The sequence below is a fragment of the Tinamus guttatus genome, unplaced genomic scaffold (assembly GCF_059628265.1).
Source record: "Tinamus guttatus ecotype Peru unplaced genomic scaffold, ASM5962826v1 Tinamus_guttatus_pri_ptg000649l, whole genome shotgun sequence".
NCBI classification, from domain to species: Eukaryota; Metazoa; Chordata; class Aves; order Tinamiformes; family Tinamidae; genus Tinamus; species Tinamus guttatus.
This window is the reverse complement of record NW_028289183.1, coordinates 1,785,912-1,803,419: the sequence shown is the minus strand read 5'-3', so window position 1 is coordinate 1,803,419 and position 17,508 is coordinate 1,785,912. Positions and strand designations below refer to the sequence as shown.

Below are 17,508 nucleotides of genomic sequence, written 5' to 3'. Positions count from 1 at the left end.
TGGCGGTGGCAGCTGAGCCCGTGGGGCAGCTCCGGCTCCCTCGACAGCGAAGGCAGCTTCGCCGGCGGACACGGCCACGTCTCGGCGCGCGGTTCTGGCTCCACCGGCAGCGGAGACGAATCAGAAGAAACAGTGACACCTGCCGAAAGGAGGGGCTGCCTCCCCCGGCGCCAGGGCTCGGCCTTGGGGCACTGCGGCACCAAGCGCGCTTTGCCCCAGCAAATCTTTCTTTAAAACAGAGATTCTTTGAGGTGAACCCGTGGGCACAGCTGGAGATTTCAGCAGCCTGGAGCAGCTTCTCTGCCAGCTTTGGTTCGGGTGTCACCGAGCGCCAGGCGGCGGTTGCGAGTGGGGCCGGGTGACTCCGTTGTCGCTGCCTCCCTTTCTGCTGGTCACCTGCAGCCCCCAAGGCCCAGGTTGCTGGGAGGGCGCTCAGGGCCGCACGCACGCGGCTCCCCAAGCCCGATGCGGTGGGCACGGCTGTCTGCACGCGGGCGCTAGCGGCCCCGGCGCTGAAATCCCCGCTGGCCACGTAAACATCCCTGCCAAAATCCAGGGCATGGGAGACAACACAGCCGGAATCCGGGGCTCGGGCAAAGCCTTCGTTAAAGGCCATAGACCCAGTCCTGGTGCTCCCTCATGCTGCCCTTCCCGGAGCGTTTTCTCCCGGCACACCAGGACAAGCCGCGAGCGGGCAGTGCCGCAGCTCCCGGGAAGCGCCCTGGGCTGTTTCCCTTAGGATGGGGATGGCGCCCGCGTGCTTTGCGGGACACATGGGGCTGTACGCACGGCCACCGCGCACACCGTGGGACGCCAGGGCTCCCTCACGGCGGCGCCGCGTAGCCTCCGGCCGCTCCGAGTGGAGCCGAGATGCTCCGAGCCGAGCCGAGCCGAGCCGAGCCGAGCCGGTCTCCGCGGCGCGGTCCTCCGGGCCGGCAGGGGGCGCTGGCGCGGGGGAGAGCGCCGAGCCCGCGGAAGCGGCTCCCGCGCGCGCTCATGGAGCCGGGCGGCCCGCGCCGCCGCAGGTGCGCGGGGCGCGAGGGCGGGACGGGCCTTAAAGGGGCCGCGAGCGTCGCCACCGCCCTAACGGGGCGGGTGTTGGGGGAGCCTCGGGCCGGGGAGACGCTGGGGTTGGGGGGGTCACGGCACCGGCCTCAGCTCTTCCCCTGTGCCTCCCCGCAGCGCGGCCCGCAAGGCCCCGCCGCAGCCCCGCGGCCAGAAGGACTTCGCCCCCGACGGCTCCGAGGAGCAGGCGGAGAAGCTGCGGCGCTGCCGCGAGGAGCAGTGGCGGCTGCTGGCCGAGGAGCGCGTGGAGCGGCCGTGAGTGCCCGCGCGGGCGGCCGGGAGCCCCTCCCGCCCTTCCCCGGTCCCGGCGCCCTCGGGAGCCGCGCTGGGAGCAGCTCCGGGAAGCGGCTGCTCCAAACACGTGTCCGCGTTCCCGCAGAGCCGCCCTGCCCTCCTCCCTGGTAACTCTCCCTGCCAGGAGCTGCACTGGGCTTTGGGGTGGGATTCGGGAATTTGCGGCCCTGTCCGGAATCGTCTTGTGCGATAGACCCTGCATCAGCTGGGGTCACGCCGCTCCCCCAGACCTCTGTGTCCGAGGTGCTGGTTTAGACACTATTAACGAGTTTGCCATGACAAATTCTCCACCTAATACCACTAGATCCAGAGGTTACGGTCTTTCTGAGGCCTTACGTTGTGAAAACCCAGCTGGAATTTGGTGCCTTTTGACACCTTCCTGAGCTGGTGGCATCGCTGCCCCAGGAGTGGTTGTGTAATATCTGCTCTCAGTAACAAACCAACCTTTAACTTTCCCAGGGGCAAAGTGGTGAAAGGCGAGTGGAAGCCGGGACAGGGCATCGTGGAGCTGCAGACCCCTGCGGTGAGTCCGCTGTGGAGCTGTCCCCTGCTTGTGATTCGAGGCTCCTTCCTGCTGCTTAAATGAGAAGCTGGTGGCAAAGAGCATGTGAGGCCCATGGCGGGTTTGTGCTTGTGTTGCAGGGGAAGTTCTGGCACACCATGGGGTTCTCGGAGCGTGGCAAGCAGTGCCTGCTGCCCGAGGAAGCGCTCTATCTGCTGGAACGCGTAAGTAGCGCGGGGACGGGGGCCCTGCCTCCTTCCTGAATAACCCAACGCACCGTGTAGCTGTGTGTGTGACCCTGAAAGCCAGACTTTCACACTGAAGTCTGGGATCACTCGATACCTGTTGGTCACTCCTGCAGTTTGACCTGGTTCTCAAGGGGTGTCTCTCTGAGCCTGTTTCTCTGCGCTCCACAGGCTCATATGTAGTACTCTAACATTGTGCTGTTGACATGGCATTTGTGGCCAGGTTATCCAGCTCATGTCAAGTTGAATCCACACCTATGTCAACATGACAATAGAGTCTTGAGGGATGTTTGGATGATCAGAATCTTGGTTGCAATAACTGTAGAAAGTCATCACTTTTATCAAACCGAAGGAAGTGTAAGGAACTTAACAAGTTTCCCTCCTTGTCTCCCAAGGGTGATAAAATATCCGCTGCATATCTGTTAGTTCTTTCCTGAAATATATGTATTGAGGCTTGGACTTCCACCCAGAACTCAAGTGTTCTGGGAATTTCTGGAAATCAAATCAAAGCAGTATCTTCCCATTCCTTGGGAGGCTTAATAGGAAAAGATTAGACACTAAGCAATCTGTTTCCTCAGATATGATGTACTGGTAATTAGGACATGTGGGACTGGTCAGTGCCGGCTGTTATGAGTTGATTTCCTCCCTTATCCCACATATTTTACATGCTCTGCAGTAACAAAGTTCACGAGTTCTTTAGCACGCTGCTTTCCTGTACTTCTCTAAGAATCTGACAGGAATTAGTAAAGCTGATGTGGCTGAGAGAGGAATGAGACCAAGTTGCTCCTCAGTGTTCCTGTGCTTGGAGAAGTGTTAGTTAGGGTTGGGGTTGGTTTTCTGGCCTCTGGAGTGGTTTATATCTCTCCGGGGATGCCTGTCATTAGCTAAATAGGTGCATCAAGCTAAAGGGGACTTGTTTTAAAGCAACATTTAAGCAGATTACCAGCAGCTGATGCCTTCCCTGAGTGCTCCTTGCAAAGGCAGGGCATTTTGCCTCGGGTGATTTGACAAACAATAGATCAGAAACAAATTGATGTGAGAATAAAATCTAGTCCCTTGCTGAGCACAGAATCACTCCTTAGAAGCAGAAGAGATCAGTTGGAGGCCTTGGGCCCATCCCATGGGAGGGGTGTGGTTCCTAGGGCTTTGTTTTTCTTGTGTGTGTGTTTTATAAGTAAACATTCACTAAAAAAAGAAAAAGGAAAGGGAAACATGGCCTAAAACTGCCTCCTGGACCCAGCTGGTTTGGCCTGGGGCGAATGCGCCCTGGAATCGCGGTGCTGCTGAGGAGCCAGCCCGAGCGTGGCCATCACTTCTGCTCTGGCTATGCAGGTCCTAAACTCTTCTGTAGCTGCTCTGTGTCCTGAATCACAGCAATCATCGGAGTTAAAGAAAGGATCTCTCAAAGCAGTGGTTAATTTGACAGTTGAGCATTGAGCTCCCAGCTGTGTCATCCAGGCAGATGTATCGGTACAGCTGGGAGGGCAGCAGTTAGGCAAGAGCTTATAGATGAGGGTGGGAACTCTTTTTCATGGTTTTCCTGCTAAAAATGGGGTATCAGGGTGAACATTTTTTGCCTGTTTTTTTCTGCTAAATCAGAGTATCAGAACTGTGGGCAAGGGGCACTGTGGGCATGTGGATGTATGTGGGTATCGTGTCCTGCTGGGTCGGGACGGGGTGAGCTGCCACAGAGTGGTTTCTGCCGTTCTCTGAGCACCACGTTTTTCCCTTCAGGGTTATGTTCAGCTCTTCTACAGAGATGTGCCCTTGTCCATCCAGGAAGCCTATGAGACCCTTCTGGCTGACGAGGCCATGAGCCTGCCGCGCTACCAGGTGTGTTGGGAGCTTCCCCCACTGGGAGGATGAAGATCCAGCCTCTGCCTCCTGCCTTTCCCGCTGCCAAGGGCAGGGTAGGACACTGAGGAAAGGAAGGAGGGTCATTCCGAGTCTTTCTTGGTGACCTCCTTCTGTGTGGTCAGTTCCTATTTCCTCACCTTTGGTTTGGGCCCTAAGCCTAGGGACTCTGGCTCTGCTGGTGCCACACCGTGTTCTCCCCGTTGTGGCAGCAGGGCTGAAGTGAGCTGGTTTAGGGTAGTCGCTTAACCTTCTTGCTTTTCTTTGCTCTAAGGTATTCAGCCACCTGAAGCAACTGGGTTATGTTGTACTGAGATTCAACCCCAGGTAACTAGCTCTTTGCACGCTGCTTCCTCTTTTCTGAAGATCTTCAGCAGAAGAGTGGAGAAGACTTGAGGAAAAATCTTGCATTTCACCCCTTGGGAGGATTAAAGGCTAAAAGTGGCCCTCCACTCTTCCTTGTTCCTTCTTCTTGAGGAAGTGATCAGGAACATGAAATGGGGCGTAATATGAGGACCGTCCTGGTCCTGCCTGTGGCTTTTCTTGCCTGGAAAAAGGATTTTTGATGCTGTCCTGCTTTGCCACCCCCTCCTGCCCTCAGCCCCTGTGTCGGTGTCTCCTTGCAGCGCTGTTCTGTCACCCTACGAGAGGCAGCTGAACCTGGAGAGTCACTGCCAGCCCTCTGGGAAGCAGCACCGCAAGAGGAGGAGGAGTTCCAGCCCTCGGTGAGGATGTGTCCCCTGATGTGATCTGGATTAACCTTTTGCCCTGCCTGCCTAGATATCTTGGCTTGTGTCACTTGTGATTCAAAACAGAAAACAAAACCAACCCCAGTCTCAGCCATTTGCTGCGATCTCAGCTGTCTGGAGCTGGGATCTGGCTGTGCCATGCGGGGTCACGTATCCTGGTGATCAGAGGGGCAAATAGCACAGCTTTGTGACAAAGAGCCTCTTTCAGCTCATGCTCCAAAGTCTTTTTTTCCATCCTCTGCCAGGCCCCAGCCCAGTGCCCATCCTGAGCTCCTAGCAAGTTAGCCCTTTTGTTGCATCTGTGCTTCACACAGGGCTAACAGGGACGAGCTGCCCTTGTGCTTCCCATCTGCAGTGTGAGATGCCAAAACAGGAGGAGAGGGAGGTTGGTTCAGCAGAATCGCATGGCAGGTGTCTGCTCTTGCTCTGTTTTCACAGGCAGTGCAGATGCTGCAGGGCCCATCCTTCTGCTGTCCACCTCCTGGATGCTGCTTATGTGCTAGGACTGCGCAGCAGAGAGCACAGGGGGGTCCTGGTCCCTGCACACAGCCACTAGAAGCTGCCAAAATGCAAATAGCTGCTGAGACAACTTAATTTTGCTAATCATGGTGACGGTTTCCAGTAGGTGGCATCATCCTTTAAGAAACAGGGAGAGGCTGAACTGCAGGTCCCTTCTGCTCCCAGCTAAGTTGGTGCCCAAGGAGGTAGAGAGGAGTTCAGGAGCTGGGAGATGAGAACTAAGACTTAATCTGGTTTAAGAATCTTCATCTTAACAGTGAAGAGGGGAGTAAAATTAATTTGATCTTTTCCTCTCTTTTTATGGTGCTGCTTCTGTTTAGGTCACAAGAGAAGAAACACAAGGTATCTGAGGGCCTTCCAGAAGCTGAGGGGACCTCTGAAATGGCTGGTGAGGGCTGTGGAGACTCCAGCTGCCTCCCCATGGATGAGACCCCTTCGTTAGAGCAGCCAAAGGAGTCAGGGGCTGACAGTGGAGGGGCAGAGCTGGTCCCAGTTCCTCCTGACACAGGGCAAGAGAAGGATTCTCCGAGCCCCTCCAGGAGTCGGGCTGGGGAGCACAGGAGGGGCAGCCCTGGCACCCGTGCACCCCGCTGGGATTTTACCACCATCATGTTGCCAAATGTGGCCCCAGACCAGCTGTGCACGCGCCTCCCCTCGCCCGACAAGGAGCTCCTGCCAGAGAACGTGCCTGGGAGGGAGGTTGACGCCGCTTCCTGGTGCACACGCATCAATCAGAAGCATGAGAAGCTGTCACGAAAGGAAAGGGAGCAGCTGGAGAGGGAGAGCAGGTACAAGAGCAGCGTCAACGCGGACAGGGAGGTGAGGGGCTGCTCCAACTGGCAGGAGTACAAAGCTCTCCTGGAGCAGAGGAGGCAGCACAAGGTTTGGAGCCGACCGCCGCATCTCTGGGACCAAGCTGTCACTCCACTCCTGCGGCCGGATAAAGCCACCTCCTCAGGTACTGGCTCTGGGGGGAAGGAGTGTGGGGAGGACCCCTTCGCTCCCTGAAACAGCACTGTAGACCAGCAGTGCACAGAAAGATCTCTTTGAAAGCAGCAAGAGGGATGGTGTGGAAGTGCTGAACATCAGTTTAGGGGAGAGTTGCTTAAGCAAGAAAAATCTCATTTGAAGGCCTGGGCAAACCAAAAACAGAGGAGCCCAGACATGGACAGAGGGAGAGGGAAGAAGGCTTGTCTTGGTGCCTTCCGTTTTGTTTTGTTGTTTCTATACCCTGTTCAAGTGCCAGGATAACCAGGACTTTGGGAGGTCCTCTAATCCGTTCCCCATGTCCTGCTGCACTGCAATCCCTCCTGCCAGGCATTTGAAACCAGGGCAGGCAAGACGCAGAGCAGCTGCGGGGTGTTGTGGGCTGTGAGCTGGGAGGCGGTGGCAGGAAACTGAGGCCTTTGAAGTAGCCACGGGCGACTGTGGTGCTGCCAGCCATTGTCGGAGGAGGCAGACGTGTGGGTGGTGGTGGGTGCCCTGGTGAGCGGTCGCTGGTCTGATCCTTTCCTTCTCTCTCCAGCTGCAGTGCTCCAGCAGATCAGTGTGCTACAGCCCTCCCACATCCTGGATGGAGCCTCCCGGTTAGTGTCCTGCCTGCCAGCTCAGAGCTGTTGGGGAGAGGGGACGTCTTGTGACGGTCCCTGCCTGGGAGGTCTGTGTGATGTTCTCAGCAGCAGCGTGGGAGCTGCCCAGTGTCCAGGATGCCAAGAGAACCCAGTGCTCTGATCCATGACCCTCATCTTTAACATGGATGTTTCCATGAGGCACTGGCTCAGGGAACCAAGGCAGCGCAGGCTGACTGTATCTTTGGGGGTTGCTCTCTTCTGCTGGTGTTCCCTGTCTGCACACTTGCCAGGGAATCTTGTCCAGAGGTTGGTTGTGTCGCATCTCTGCCTCATCCCTGCAATGTCCTGCTGCCCCTGCTGTGCAGGGCTCTGCTCCTGTATCTCCTGGTGGTGCTTTTGCAAGGAATGCAGGAGAGGAAGCACATTGCAGATGTGGGGAAGGAGTTTGGTGTAACTCTGAGATATGGGGAAAGGTCTGGGAAGGAATCGGAAACTTACAGGATCAGTCATTTGTCATCAGTCATCTGGGGAATGAAGTTTTTTAAAAAGACCAGACAGACTTCAAGAGCTTTTCCTCCCTCCTTTCGCTGCTGTATCTATACCCAATGCCATATCAATCCCACACAGATGTATTCTCTCTCCTGCAGGCTGCAGGAGGACGCAGAGGGCATCACGATAGACTTCAACGTGTATCAAGCAGATGCTGTGGCCAAGTTTAAGAAGACGAACCCTGGAAAGCCCTATGTCAGGATGTGTGTACGGAGGTATCCATGACACCTTAGGGTTTCTGTTCAAACATTCCCATTGCTGTTGGGGAAATGAAGTCCTAATGGTCTGTAAATGGCCCAGGATCTTGTAGGCTTTACAGGTCAGCAGGGTGCCTGCCTTTAGGGTGGTCCTGCCCAAATGTTTCCTTTCCTTTCTGTTCTTCCTTTGTCCTGAGGATTCCCCCAGCCCTAACACTCACCACACTGCAGCTTGGTCCTCGGGCAGCTGCTCATGTGGGTATTGCTGGAGTGAGGAACATGGAGCAGCCACGGCTATTTTTGTGCAGTGTCTGAGAGACTTGCACAGAGACTGGGTTTGCAGCTCCGTATGGTATGTGAGTCCTCAGCCAGTGCACATCCCTGTGCGTTTATGCAGAGAGGGGCCTGCCTAGAGGTGACTACAGGCCCAGGGCCACAGGTTTAGTATTCTGATCTTTGTCTCATGCAATTTGGGGTTATGCAGAAACAGAGAGATCTGCTTTCTTGCCAGATCCAGAATCTGTATGCTTAAATTCCATAGGCAGGTGCAAAGTTTGGTTCCTGCCTTTTCTAATTTCAGTATACTAAAACTGTCTCTTCTCAACTCTCTTCAATTCCAACAGAGACAGAGGAAGGAAGGTGGTAATGCACTTTTACAAAGGTCTATGTTATGAGTAAATAGGATGATTCTTACTGGGCAAATATTTTCATTTAACAGTGATCAGACTCTGCAGAACTAACAGGAAGGGAGATGCCAGCAAACTAAAGAGCTTCCTAGCACAGAAGCATTTGGTGTGTTGAGTTGGTGACTTGCCAGTAGCCCTGGGAGCTGTGTCTAATAGGCCCAGCATGGAGCACTGTGCAATTGCCCTTGTTTTCAGCGAGGGATTTGACAGCTCCTGGTTCTTGGCACGCAGTGCTCTCCTGCTGGCTCTGATTGAGAGGTGTGGGGAGGGTCACTACCAGCTCCTGAGACCAGAAGGTGCTTGTGGTGATCACTGATTTTTTCAGGGATGCCCAGCTGGATGAAGCCTGACTCATTGCTGGGAATTGTCTAGCTGTTGTTCTGTCCCTGCTAATCCAAACTTCCCTGGACACCTGGCTTTGTTTTCTTCCTTGCTTTGAGAACTGTTTTTTCCCCCTCTACAGCTTTGATGAAGAGATTCCATCCCTCCGAGCTTTGAAGCAGGTCACGTACCAGAGCGGGGACGTCCCGGTGGTCTTTGCCCTGGTGGACTATGGAGAAATTGCCTTTTATTCGCTCAAGGATTTCAAGCTACCAGTTGATGTTAATGACTGAAACTGCTGTCAAGTGCAGAAGTGATGTGGGGTGAAGGGGAGAGATTTATTCAGGATTTGTTTTCTTGATTAATGGAATATTATGGAAAACAGAGACTGTGATAACCAACTTTTATACTTGGAGGTGGCTCATTTGTAAAAGCAAATCTACTGCAATCAAGCAGTGTGTACAGCCTGGCAGGGTGTTTCTGGACTGGAATCTGTACTACTTGGTTCTTGAAACCACTGGTTCTCCAGCTTTCTGATCTCACGGACCACGAGCTTTCTTTGACTAGACCTGGCATCTCTGTCTGTCCTGCGGACACTTAGAAAACAGCCCTCTCTTCACAAACAACTGTGCCAGGCCAGTCTGAGCAGTTGGAGGATCACTGAGGTCAGACAGGGCAGAATAAGCTGATCAGATCAGTGGTGGTGCCCTGAACCTCTGCTATTCAGCTGTACCAACAGGCATCAGATCAGATCCTTGTGTGGGGAAAATAAGTCAGGTGTAAAACTCAACCCCAAGAATCAACCTTCTGGATATTGAGAGCAGGAAACTGTGGGCTTTGTTCACTGTTTTGTCAACCAGAGGTCACAGAAAGCCCCGAGTGTTGTGGCTGACACCCCAGCCTCATGCAGTGATGCTGTCCTGAGATGTTTTTGCCATGCAGTGTTATAGCCTATTAAAATTATGCTGTAATATCAGTACACTGTGTGTGATGCTCCCACCAGGGCCATACTGCAGCTCTCTCTGGTTCCCTTGCCAACATCCGTTTTCCTGGCTGTAGTTCCTTGTCTTTTCCTTTGCACATGAGATCTTTCAGTGGAAACAAGCTACAGATGCCCCGTGAACCTTTAAGTCCTATGGCTGTCGTGCTCCAAACAGGACCAGTAACGTGTCCCATCATTTCCAGGCCCTACCAGGGGAGCCTCCTGCCAGGATATCCAGGTACCAAATCTGCTTTAGCCTCTATGCAAAAGTGCCAGTTTAGAGTGCTGGAAAGCCTGTTCCTTGGTGGAAGGTGCTGAGCAGCACTGCATTTGGTATCTAGCTTCCTTCAGATATGTCATTTTATGTGCATTTGATTTGATAATTAACATTTGAGTTTCTTTTGGGGGGTGGGAGGGAAAGAAGCAAAGGCTAAAGAATAAAAAGCCTTTTCCAACAGCTTGGGCTCCTGAGTGCTATTTTATTAATGTTTTGGGGAAAATTATGTGGAGACAGATGCTCTGGGGAGGCTGAACCTCAGTATCACGAGCTGCTTGGTGGCTGCTCTTGGTCATAGGACCCCTTTCACACAGCAGTTCGTGTTGGTGTCAGGTCTCAGCCTTGACCCCCTGGGAGGGCAGCGCGAGCCCCGAGGACGAGTCTGCAGCTCTGTGTGCAGCTCCTGTTTCATGTGCACACCTGTATTAGCAGGTGCTGAGCCGAGGTTCAACCCCAGCGCTCTTCATCTTCCTCCTCCTCAGAGGCTGTGTTTTTACTTCAATGTCTGTCTTAAAAGGCCAGCGTGGCTGGCGGTGCTGGGCTGTTTCCTGGGTGCTCTCCCAGGCTGTTTTGCAGATTAAAGGCAGTGGGAAGGGAGTTCCTTGGAAGAGGCACAGCCAGAGGCCCACGGGCCTCGTGTGTGTCCTGGAACGGGGTCAGACGCGTTCGCGGTGCCTGTCCCTGTCTCCGCTGCTCGTGCCAGAGGGGAAACTGCGTCGATGAGCAGGAGCCACCAGGGAGTTTCGCTGGGGCAGAGACTCCCTGATTCAGCACAAACCAATTACCCTTTAATAACCGCGGCAGTCACGGTTGAGAAACTGGCCACGCTGTTTCTCACCAGCACAGCAGCTGCCAGGGCTATGGTGGAGTGGAGCAGCGATGGGCGCTCCTACCCTGGCCTCATTTTGACTGCAGAACAGCGGATACTGCTCAGAGCTGACCAAAAAAAAAGAGGAGTTTGACTTAATTTCATTTTAACTTTAACTTAATACTTTCCCCTTTGAAGCTGGGCGGCCGCAGCAGGACCCGCACGGCCCGGCGCGCCCCGCCGCGCTCGGCACCAAAGGCGCGACGCGCGCAGCGCCGCTTCCCATAGGCTGGCGGCCGCAGCCGCCGCGTCCCCATTGGCTCCGAAGGAGCGGGGCGCTGAATTATTCATGAGCGCCCCGGGAGGCAGGGCCGGGTGAAAAGCGAGGGGAGGCCGCGGCTCGCCGTGATATGCAGGCGGAGCCCCGCCCCCGGACGTTCATTTGCATACGGAGCCCCGCCCCGGGGCGGAGCTTTGCGTGCGGGCCCCGCCGCGCCGCGCCCTCCCGGCGGTGCCGCTGAGGGGAGGCGGGAGGCGGCGCCGCGGCGCAGAGCGGGGCAGCGGCAGCGGAGCGAGGCCGGCGCGGCCCGGGCCGGCTCCAGGCCCGCAGGTGAGCGCGGGGCCGGGGGGAGGCGGCTTCTGCCGTGTCCTACCGGGGCCCTCAGGGGAGCCCGCGGGGGTCGCGGTCCCCCTCGGCGCCGGCGCTCCCGCAGCCCTCGGGCAGGTGCTCGTGCCCGGGGCCTCCTGTGGCGACGCGTCCGCGGCGGCTGTGTGCGACTGCCCCGGCCTCGGTGCCTGTGTCCCGGCGCGGCGCGCGTGGGCCTTTTTTTTTTTTCCCCTTTCTCCTTCTTTTTATTTTCTTCTTTTTCTTTTTCCTCCTCTTTTCTTTGAGTTTTTGAGTTTGTTTTCTTTTTTTGAGTTAGGTTTTTTTTTTTTTTTGTCTTTCCCCTTAACCGCGCGGACTCCACGCGCGCGCCGCGCCCGGGGCGCTCCCACATCCTGGGATTTTCGCCCCGCTGCGGCTCCCTCTCTTCCCAACTTCCTGCGGCGCCGCCGGGGCCGGGGCCCCCCGGTGGGGCCGCCGCGGTCTCTGCCCGCCCCGGGGCTCCGGCTTCTCCGCCCGTCGCTACCTACGCGCTGGGCTGGGGGCTCTTTGTAGCCGAGCCCGCTCCGCCGGGGCAGCAGCTCTGGCCCCTGGTTTGGGAACCGCCGCTCCCGGCGCGCGGGGTGCGGAGCCGGGTCCCGGCAGGGCCTCTCCGTGCAGCCCGGCACGTTCCTCAGCGAGGCGGCCGGTGCCGAGCGCTCGCCGGTCCCGCTCGTTGGGCCCTTCTGGGCTCGAGGGATTCGTTTGTGGGGTTAAAAGCAGGAAAAATTATTGAGCGTCTTCCCAGGAGCATCTTTTCTCTGGGATCTTGTGAGAGTTGCAGCTGCTGTAGTTACTGACTGGAGAATATTGCTGCAAGAGTTAAACCCGCTGAGAAAATCCCGTGTCTTCCAGTTGTTTTCTGCTCCAGTCATTTCCTCATTAGCTGGGAATTGCTTGTGGGACAGATGTCTTTTTTTTTTCCCGCTGACAGGGCCTTGAGAAACATCAAAGGGTACAAAGATTTTAGCTTTAAGTGTAAGGCAGTTACTGCATCCCAGTAAGAGGATGCCCTACTGCTGGTAACCAAATTTTCCTTTACAAAACTTTATCCAGGGAGGGACTGGCCATAGCTGGGAATTCAATCTCCATGCAGGAATTGCCCACAAACTCCAAAGCTTATCCCCAAGTTTATTCTGGGTGGATTTTCTGTGTTGTTTTAGAAAGAAAAGGCTTTTCCCCCCCGCTGTTTTTGGGGGCTGTTCCCAAGCTGTTCCTGCGCTGGGATCGCACTTCCCATTTCGGAGTCTGCAGGAGCTCCGCGTCGTGTGCAGTGACGTTGCCCAGGGCATAAGAGCCTGCTCTGCTGCAGCCCTTTGGAACTGGTCACCGTCCTGTGACCAGGAGAGTCCCCGAGGAGCCCTGTGACCCGCGGGGTTTGCGCAGCCGGTGCCTTCCCGGCGAGTGGGCGGCTGGTGGCTGCACGCGGAGCTGCGACGATCCCTGAATTTCCTGACTGGCAGGATTGGGTCTCGCTCCTTTTCTAAGGATTCCTGGGGAATCCACGTGCAACCCTTGGGGGCAGCCCCCTGCACGTGGTGCGATTGCTCTTTCGCTCGTCTTTCTCTCCAGATCTGCAAAAATAAATCCGTGTTATGGAAGGAGCTTTCAGCCACCTCTGCTGGTGTCTGCTCGCCGCAAGGAAGGTGCAGCTGGGCCCTGACCTGTGTTTGCAACACTCCGAGCACTGGTCAGCAGTTAAGGAGCTTTCTGTTTGGACTCCAAAAACTGAGATCAATGATGTTTTTACAACGTCTTCCCCAAAGCAGCTTTGTTCCTGGGGGGAAGAGGATGGTATCCTGCACCTCCAAGCTTTCCACGTGCTGCAGCTGCTCCTTCGTTTGCTCCAGCTCTTCTGCTCGGCTGGTGACTCGTGAGCACGTTGCAGCCGCGCTACAGAAGTGACCCGACAGTGAGTGCCCAGCAAGAAAAGAGCTTGGGGCTGCCTCACTGATTTCAAACTAAAAATATTCTGAAACTTGTCATTTTGCAGTGGGTCGTGTCTATTGCATCAGGTGACTCCTGCTACTGACACACTGGGGACCACTAGTATTTGAACATTGCCTCGATTACCTGTTTTTGGTGGGAGACCCTTAGTGCTAAGGAACAGCTTGTCCCTAATTGTTCCAGCCGCTGTTTTGGTCGTGTTGCCCGTGCTGGGAATCAGGGCAAGTGCCAGGGTGGGCAGAGAGCCCCGTCCAGGCAAGGCCGAGCGCCCGCAGTTCGAACCAGGCTTGTAGATAAGGCTGCTTTAATTCCTTATTATCAGATTATCAGATACAGAGGGGTAGAAATCCTCCCTTGGAAGGTTTGGCAATGCAGGGAGGGAAGAAAGAATGAAGAGTAGGAGCCTAAAGAAGGAGGCTTGGAGAGTTGTTGGGATATTTTATAGCGTTTTGGAAAGAAAACTGCTGGAGCTTATGCCCTTGCAAACCTGCTTGAGTGAGAGAAGGTGACCTAGGAAGAAGGCAGGAGGTGTCTTGCAGCTCTAGTATGTGGGCAAAATAAACTCACGCTGGGAATGTTTGTGTTGTGGGAGTAATTTGGGCCAATATCCACATTTTAGTGCTGTCTGTGTAGCAAAACTTTCTGACCTGAGCTGCTTAATCTTGTAAAACTGGATTAACTTGCATGCGTGGGACTGTGACTTGGAGCACTGGCTCTGTTGTAATTTTGGCTGGAACTTGCACTGTCACGGGAAGACCTAAGTGAAGATCACAGCGGATTTCTCCAGAAGGGCCCCCAGCCCCAGCCTCGCTCACGGAGAAACTCCGGAGTGTCCCAGCGAGGTGGTTGGGGGTGACGGCTCCTACCTAGGAGTGTTTTGCCCTGTTTTGGTAAGAATTCATGGAGAGACGTGGTGTGTGTGCGTGCCGTAATCCCAGCCTCCAAAATGACCTGAGCGGAGCCCGGATGGGATCTGGTTTTGCTGTTAACTGCTTCTCCTTGGACGGAAATGGGATCATTTTGCAGTTGGTGCTTTCCCTGCCGTCCTCTGTGGACGCTGCTCTCTGAATGGCTTTCTGGGGGGATCTGACTGGATGAGGTGCAGGGCACCTCGTGGTATTTATCTAAGCACGGGGCTAGCAAAGCTGCAGGAGCAGGATGCAAGAGGCACTCCCAGCCCTGCTGTCAGGTGCCCATATTCTGGATGTGAGGAAAATTGGGATGGACTCAGCCCTGGGCTGCTGCTGCTTGTGAGCAGATCGACCTCGATATATCCTCGAAGAGGAATATTGCGCATGGTTTCTGCTGAAAGGCTGATCTTTCAACGTATGAAGGCGAGTTTCCCTGGAAAATAGGAATATTAGCTGCCTGTAGGGCTGGCAGGGCTTCAGAGGCCACTGCTGAATTCCTCTCTGGCTACTGGTAGCCACAAGTGCTCCCATATGGCTGCAAGAGCTGCCGGGCAGATAACCGCAGAGCCCCCGGGATTAGGGTTCTGTGTTAGACACCAGAGGTGTGTGGGAGAGAAACTGGCCTGCTAATATGTAAACGTGCATCTGGAAGATAAGATTATCCCAGTGTGGAATCTTCCTGCCTTTTACTAGAATTGGTAGAGCTGCTTATTGCATTAAAAAGATTTTTATTTACAAGGGCCTTGCAAACTCGCAATAAAAATTCCCCTTAGACAGCTGTGTGGCAGCAGATGCCTTTTGTCCTCTTTCCATCTGCCTTTGTTCCAAAATACTTTTATTTCTTCCTTTTTTCTCTCTATGGCTTCATGCTTGGGAATTCCTTGGCCTGCTATGAGCTGCTGCTGCAGGTCCCTCGGAGATGACTTTTGCAGCACCTCTTTTCTCATCGCGTTGGACGGGTTGTCCCTCTTCCTGCATGTTACTCTCGGGTTCCACAAACTGCTCTGCTCTGTAGCCTGTTGAGCAAGTTGTTGTGGGCTGGAGTGTGCATGCTGCATCTCTTGCATAAGCAGGTTAAAACAGCGTGCTCCTAGATGCCATTAATACTGCAGGATAAAACATCCGAGCAGGGTGTTAAATAAAAAGCGGTGTCTAACATCAGACCCACTCTTTTCCTTCCCTTGCTTCTCACAGTGAGCTTCTCTGCTGCCCCGGGCTGAGGTGGGCTCTTTTCCAACATTGGGAATGTAATTTTTGGTGTTTCTCTGTGGGTTTGCCTGGTTTAACAGGTTGGGGATACTGATGGAGAGGGGAAGGGGTCTCTTTGACCGGGAATGGCCCGTGCGCTGCGCGGTTGCCCAAGATTATATCTGAATCTTCATAGAATTTTGTACTTCTGGAGTTAACTATGGTTTTGCTCTTTCTCTTTGAGGGGTCCCCTGCTATATTTGTTTCTGTGCAAGTTATTCATCTCTGCTGTTGCTATAGCTGCTGCTTTGCTGTCGGCTCCCCAGCCCAGGCGCCTTTAAGCTGCTCTGAGCCTCTCATTTTCTCAGGGACAAATTGCGAGGCTGGTGATTCTGGTTGGTGACCGGGTGACTCAGGCTGGTCTCTTGGCACCGATGTGGCCTCCTGCTGACCCAAACCAGGCCCCAAACCTTGTCTTGTCGGCAAGATCTGCGCAACGGGGTTGCTGGAGATACTGGAGCATGAGCAGGAATGGTAAAAGGGGACGATGCAACGGAGAGGAGCAACTTTGACCTCAGGGAGTTTTCCAAACTAGCAGAAGTGCTGGCCGCAGAGATTGCCTATGTGTTTTCCGTGGTCCTTTGCAGCTGGAAGGGCCTTGCTGGAGCCCCCTGGCTCCCACTGTGACCGTCGCTGCCGTCGCCGTGACCGTGCGCGTCGGCCTCTCGCCGCAGCCGGCGCTTCCCTGCGCTGCAGCAGCCCTTGCTGCCCCGTGCTCCCGGGTTGGTTCCTCACGGAATAGCTGGTGAGCAGCCGGGATTTCCTGCCTGGGGAATCGCGCTCCGGACACATTCCTTGGTGCCAGCCGGGAGCCCCTTCACCCACAGCTCGGCCACCTGCGCGGTGCCCAGTGGGGCCTCTGGGTGACGGCCAGGCCGGGCAGGGATGTTTTCTCCCGTGTGTGTTGTCACCATGGGAGTTCAACGTTCGATGCTGGCAGAGTTCTACTCGCCGCCGAGCAGGGGAGGGAGGTGGCACTGGCGTCGATGCCAGGCGCTCGCGGGTGGCTCCGCTGCCATCGTTTTGCTGCACGTCCCGCTCCCCGGCGCGTCCCGCTCGGCTCGTCCTGGCGCAGGGAAGGACAGGAGGCACCCGGGGCTCTCCCACAGGTTGTGGTTGCAGCTGGACGTTGATCTGCAGGTGCGAGATCCCCTTCTCCTTCCCCCGCCTTGAGCAGTGAATTAGGCTTAATGTTTTACAGCAGCAGGTTAATAATTAACGCGGTGCCCCGCAGGCAGCGCGATGCCCTTCTGCTGTGCCCGTGGAGGAGCTGAAAAGGCAATTCTGTCTCTCTTTAGCTCAGTAGCCATTGGGTTACCTGGGTGAAAACCACTTCTAGGCAATATTGCCTGCGAACCAGGGGCTGCCTTTGCAGCAGCTTCTCCAAGGGTTTGTGCAGGTGCTGCCTTTTTGCTTCCCTCTTCTTGGGAGAAGATCAGCTGATCGGAAAGCAAAATGGCCAAATGCATTTAAAAATAAATAAGCAAAGGGTTTTATTTACTTATCTGGACAAAGGCTCTCCTGAGCAGTGCAAACACCAGTCACGTCTCGGATCTGCCTTCCTCGGGCTGCTGAGGCAACTGAACATGGGTTTTGGTAAGTAAATCCTGCCACCGGGGACACAGATCTGCTGCCGTATCAGGTTTTAGTTACTCTATAGCTTTATTGTCTCCTTACCTGCTCGACCAAAATAACCTACTTCTGCCTGCTTCTCTTCTTGGGCTGCCTTTGTTTATGTGGCTTTGCCTTCTTTTTTTTTCCTTTTGTTAGGTTTTTTGGTGCCAAGATAATACAGCGGGGAAAATGAGAAGGTTCCTAAGACCCGGACATGATCCAGTCAGAGAGAGGCTCAAACGTGACCTTTTCCAGTTTAATAAGGTACGGTGCTTCCTTCAAACTTCACCGTTTGTGTGTGAGAGGCAGATCTGCCCGGAGTCATCGCAGAGTAAGAAGGGACCGGAGCGTGGGTGGAAAAGTTAAATTTAGGAGAGGTGGTTTGTTCTGGTTTTCAGTACTGCGCTTTTTTGCTGATGTGTTCAAGGGTCTGACGTTCAAAACTCGGGAGCACGTTCTCAATTCTGGCTGTTAAGAAAAAGCATATTGTTGGGCTGTTGATTCAGTGGTACTTTCAGAGAAAGGA

At 54.8% G+C, this 17,508-nt stretch overlaps 2 protein-coding genes across 2 annotated transcripts in view; both read left to right on the top strand.

The window, feature by feature from the left end:
• The first annotated feature begins 870 nt into the window (after positions 1-870).
• Positions 871-9,109, top strand: TSEN54 (tRNA splicing endonuclease subunit 54). Its single transcript, XM_088535861.1, has 11 exons — positions 871-1,025; positions 1,159-1,320; positions 1,819-1,882; positions 2,002-2,085; positions 3,841-3,939; positions 4,235-4,287; positions 4,587-4,685; positions 5,549-6,186; positions 6,754-6,814; positions 7,447-7,563; positions 8,695-9,109. Exons 1-11 carry the CDS (start codon positions 871-873, stop codon positions 8,843-8,845), a joined length of 1,683 nt encoding a protein of 560 aa, XP_088391987.1. The 3' UTR covers positions 8,846-9,109.
• Positions 9,110-11,181: 2,072 nt separating this feature from the next.
• The window catches only part of LLGL2 (LLGL scribble cell polarity complex component 2), a 29,300-nt gene continuing 22,973 nt past the window's right edge, over positions 11,182-17,508 (top strand). Inside the window, exons 1-2 of the mRNA XM_088536001.1 lie at positions 11,182-11,229; positions 17,139-17,246. Coding sequence (XP_088392127.1) covers positions 17,172-17,246 — 75 coding nt within the window. The 5' untranslated portion in view covers positions 11,182-11,229; positions 17,139-17,171. The remainder of the gene's footprint in view (positions 11,230-17,138; positions 17,247-17,508) is intronic.

Excerpts from the sequence above, each read along its gene's own strand:
- TSEN54 (XM_088535861.1), top strand. The coding sequence starts at position 871 with ATGCTCCGAGCCGAGCCGAGCCGAGCCGAGCCGAGCCGGTCTCCGCGG. Across the intron at positions 3,940-4,234 it reads TGAGCCTGCCGCGCTACCAG|GTATTCAGCCACCTGAAGCA; the intron begins GTGTGTTGGGAG and ends CTTTGCTCTAAG. Across the intron at positions 7,564-8,694 it reads GTCAGGATGTGTGTACGGAG|CTTTGATGAAGAGATTCCAT; the intron begins GTATCCATGACA and ends CCCCCTCTACAG.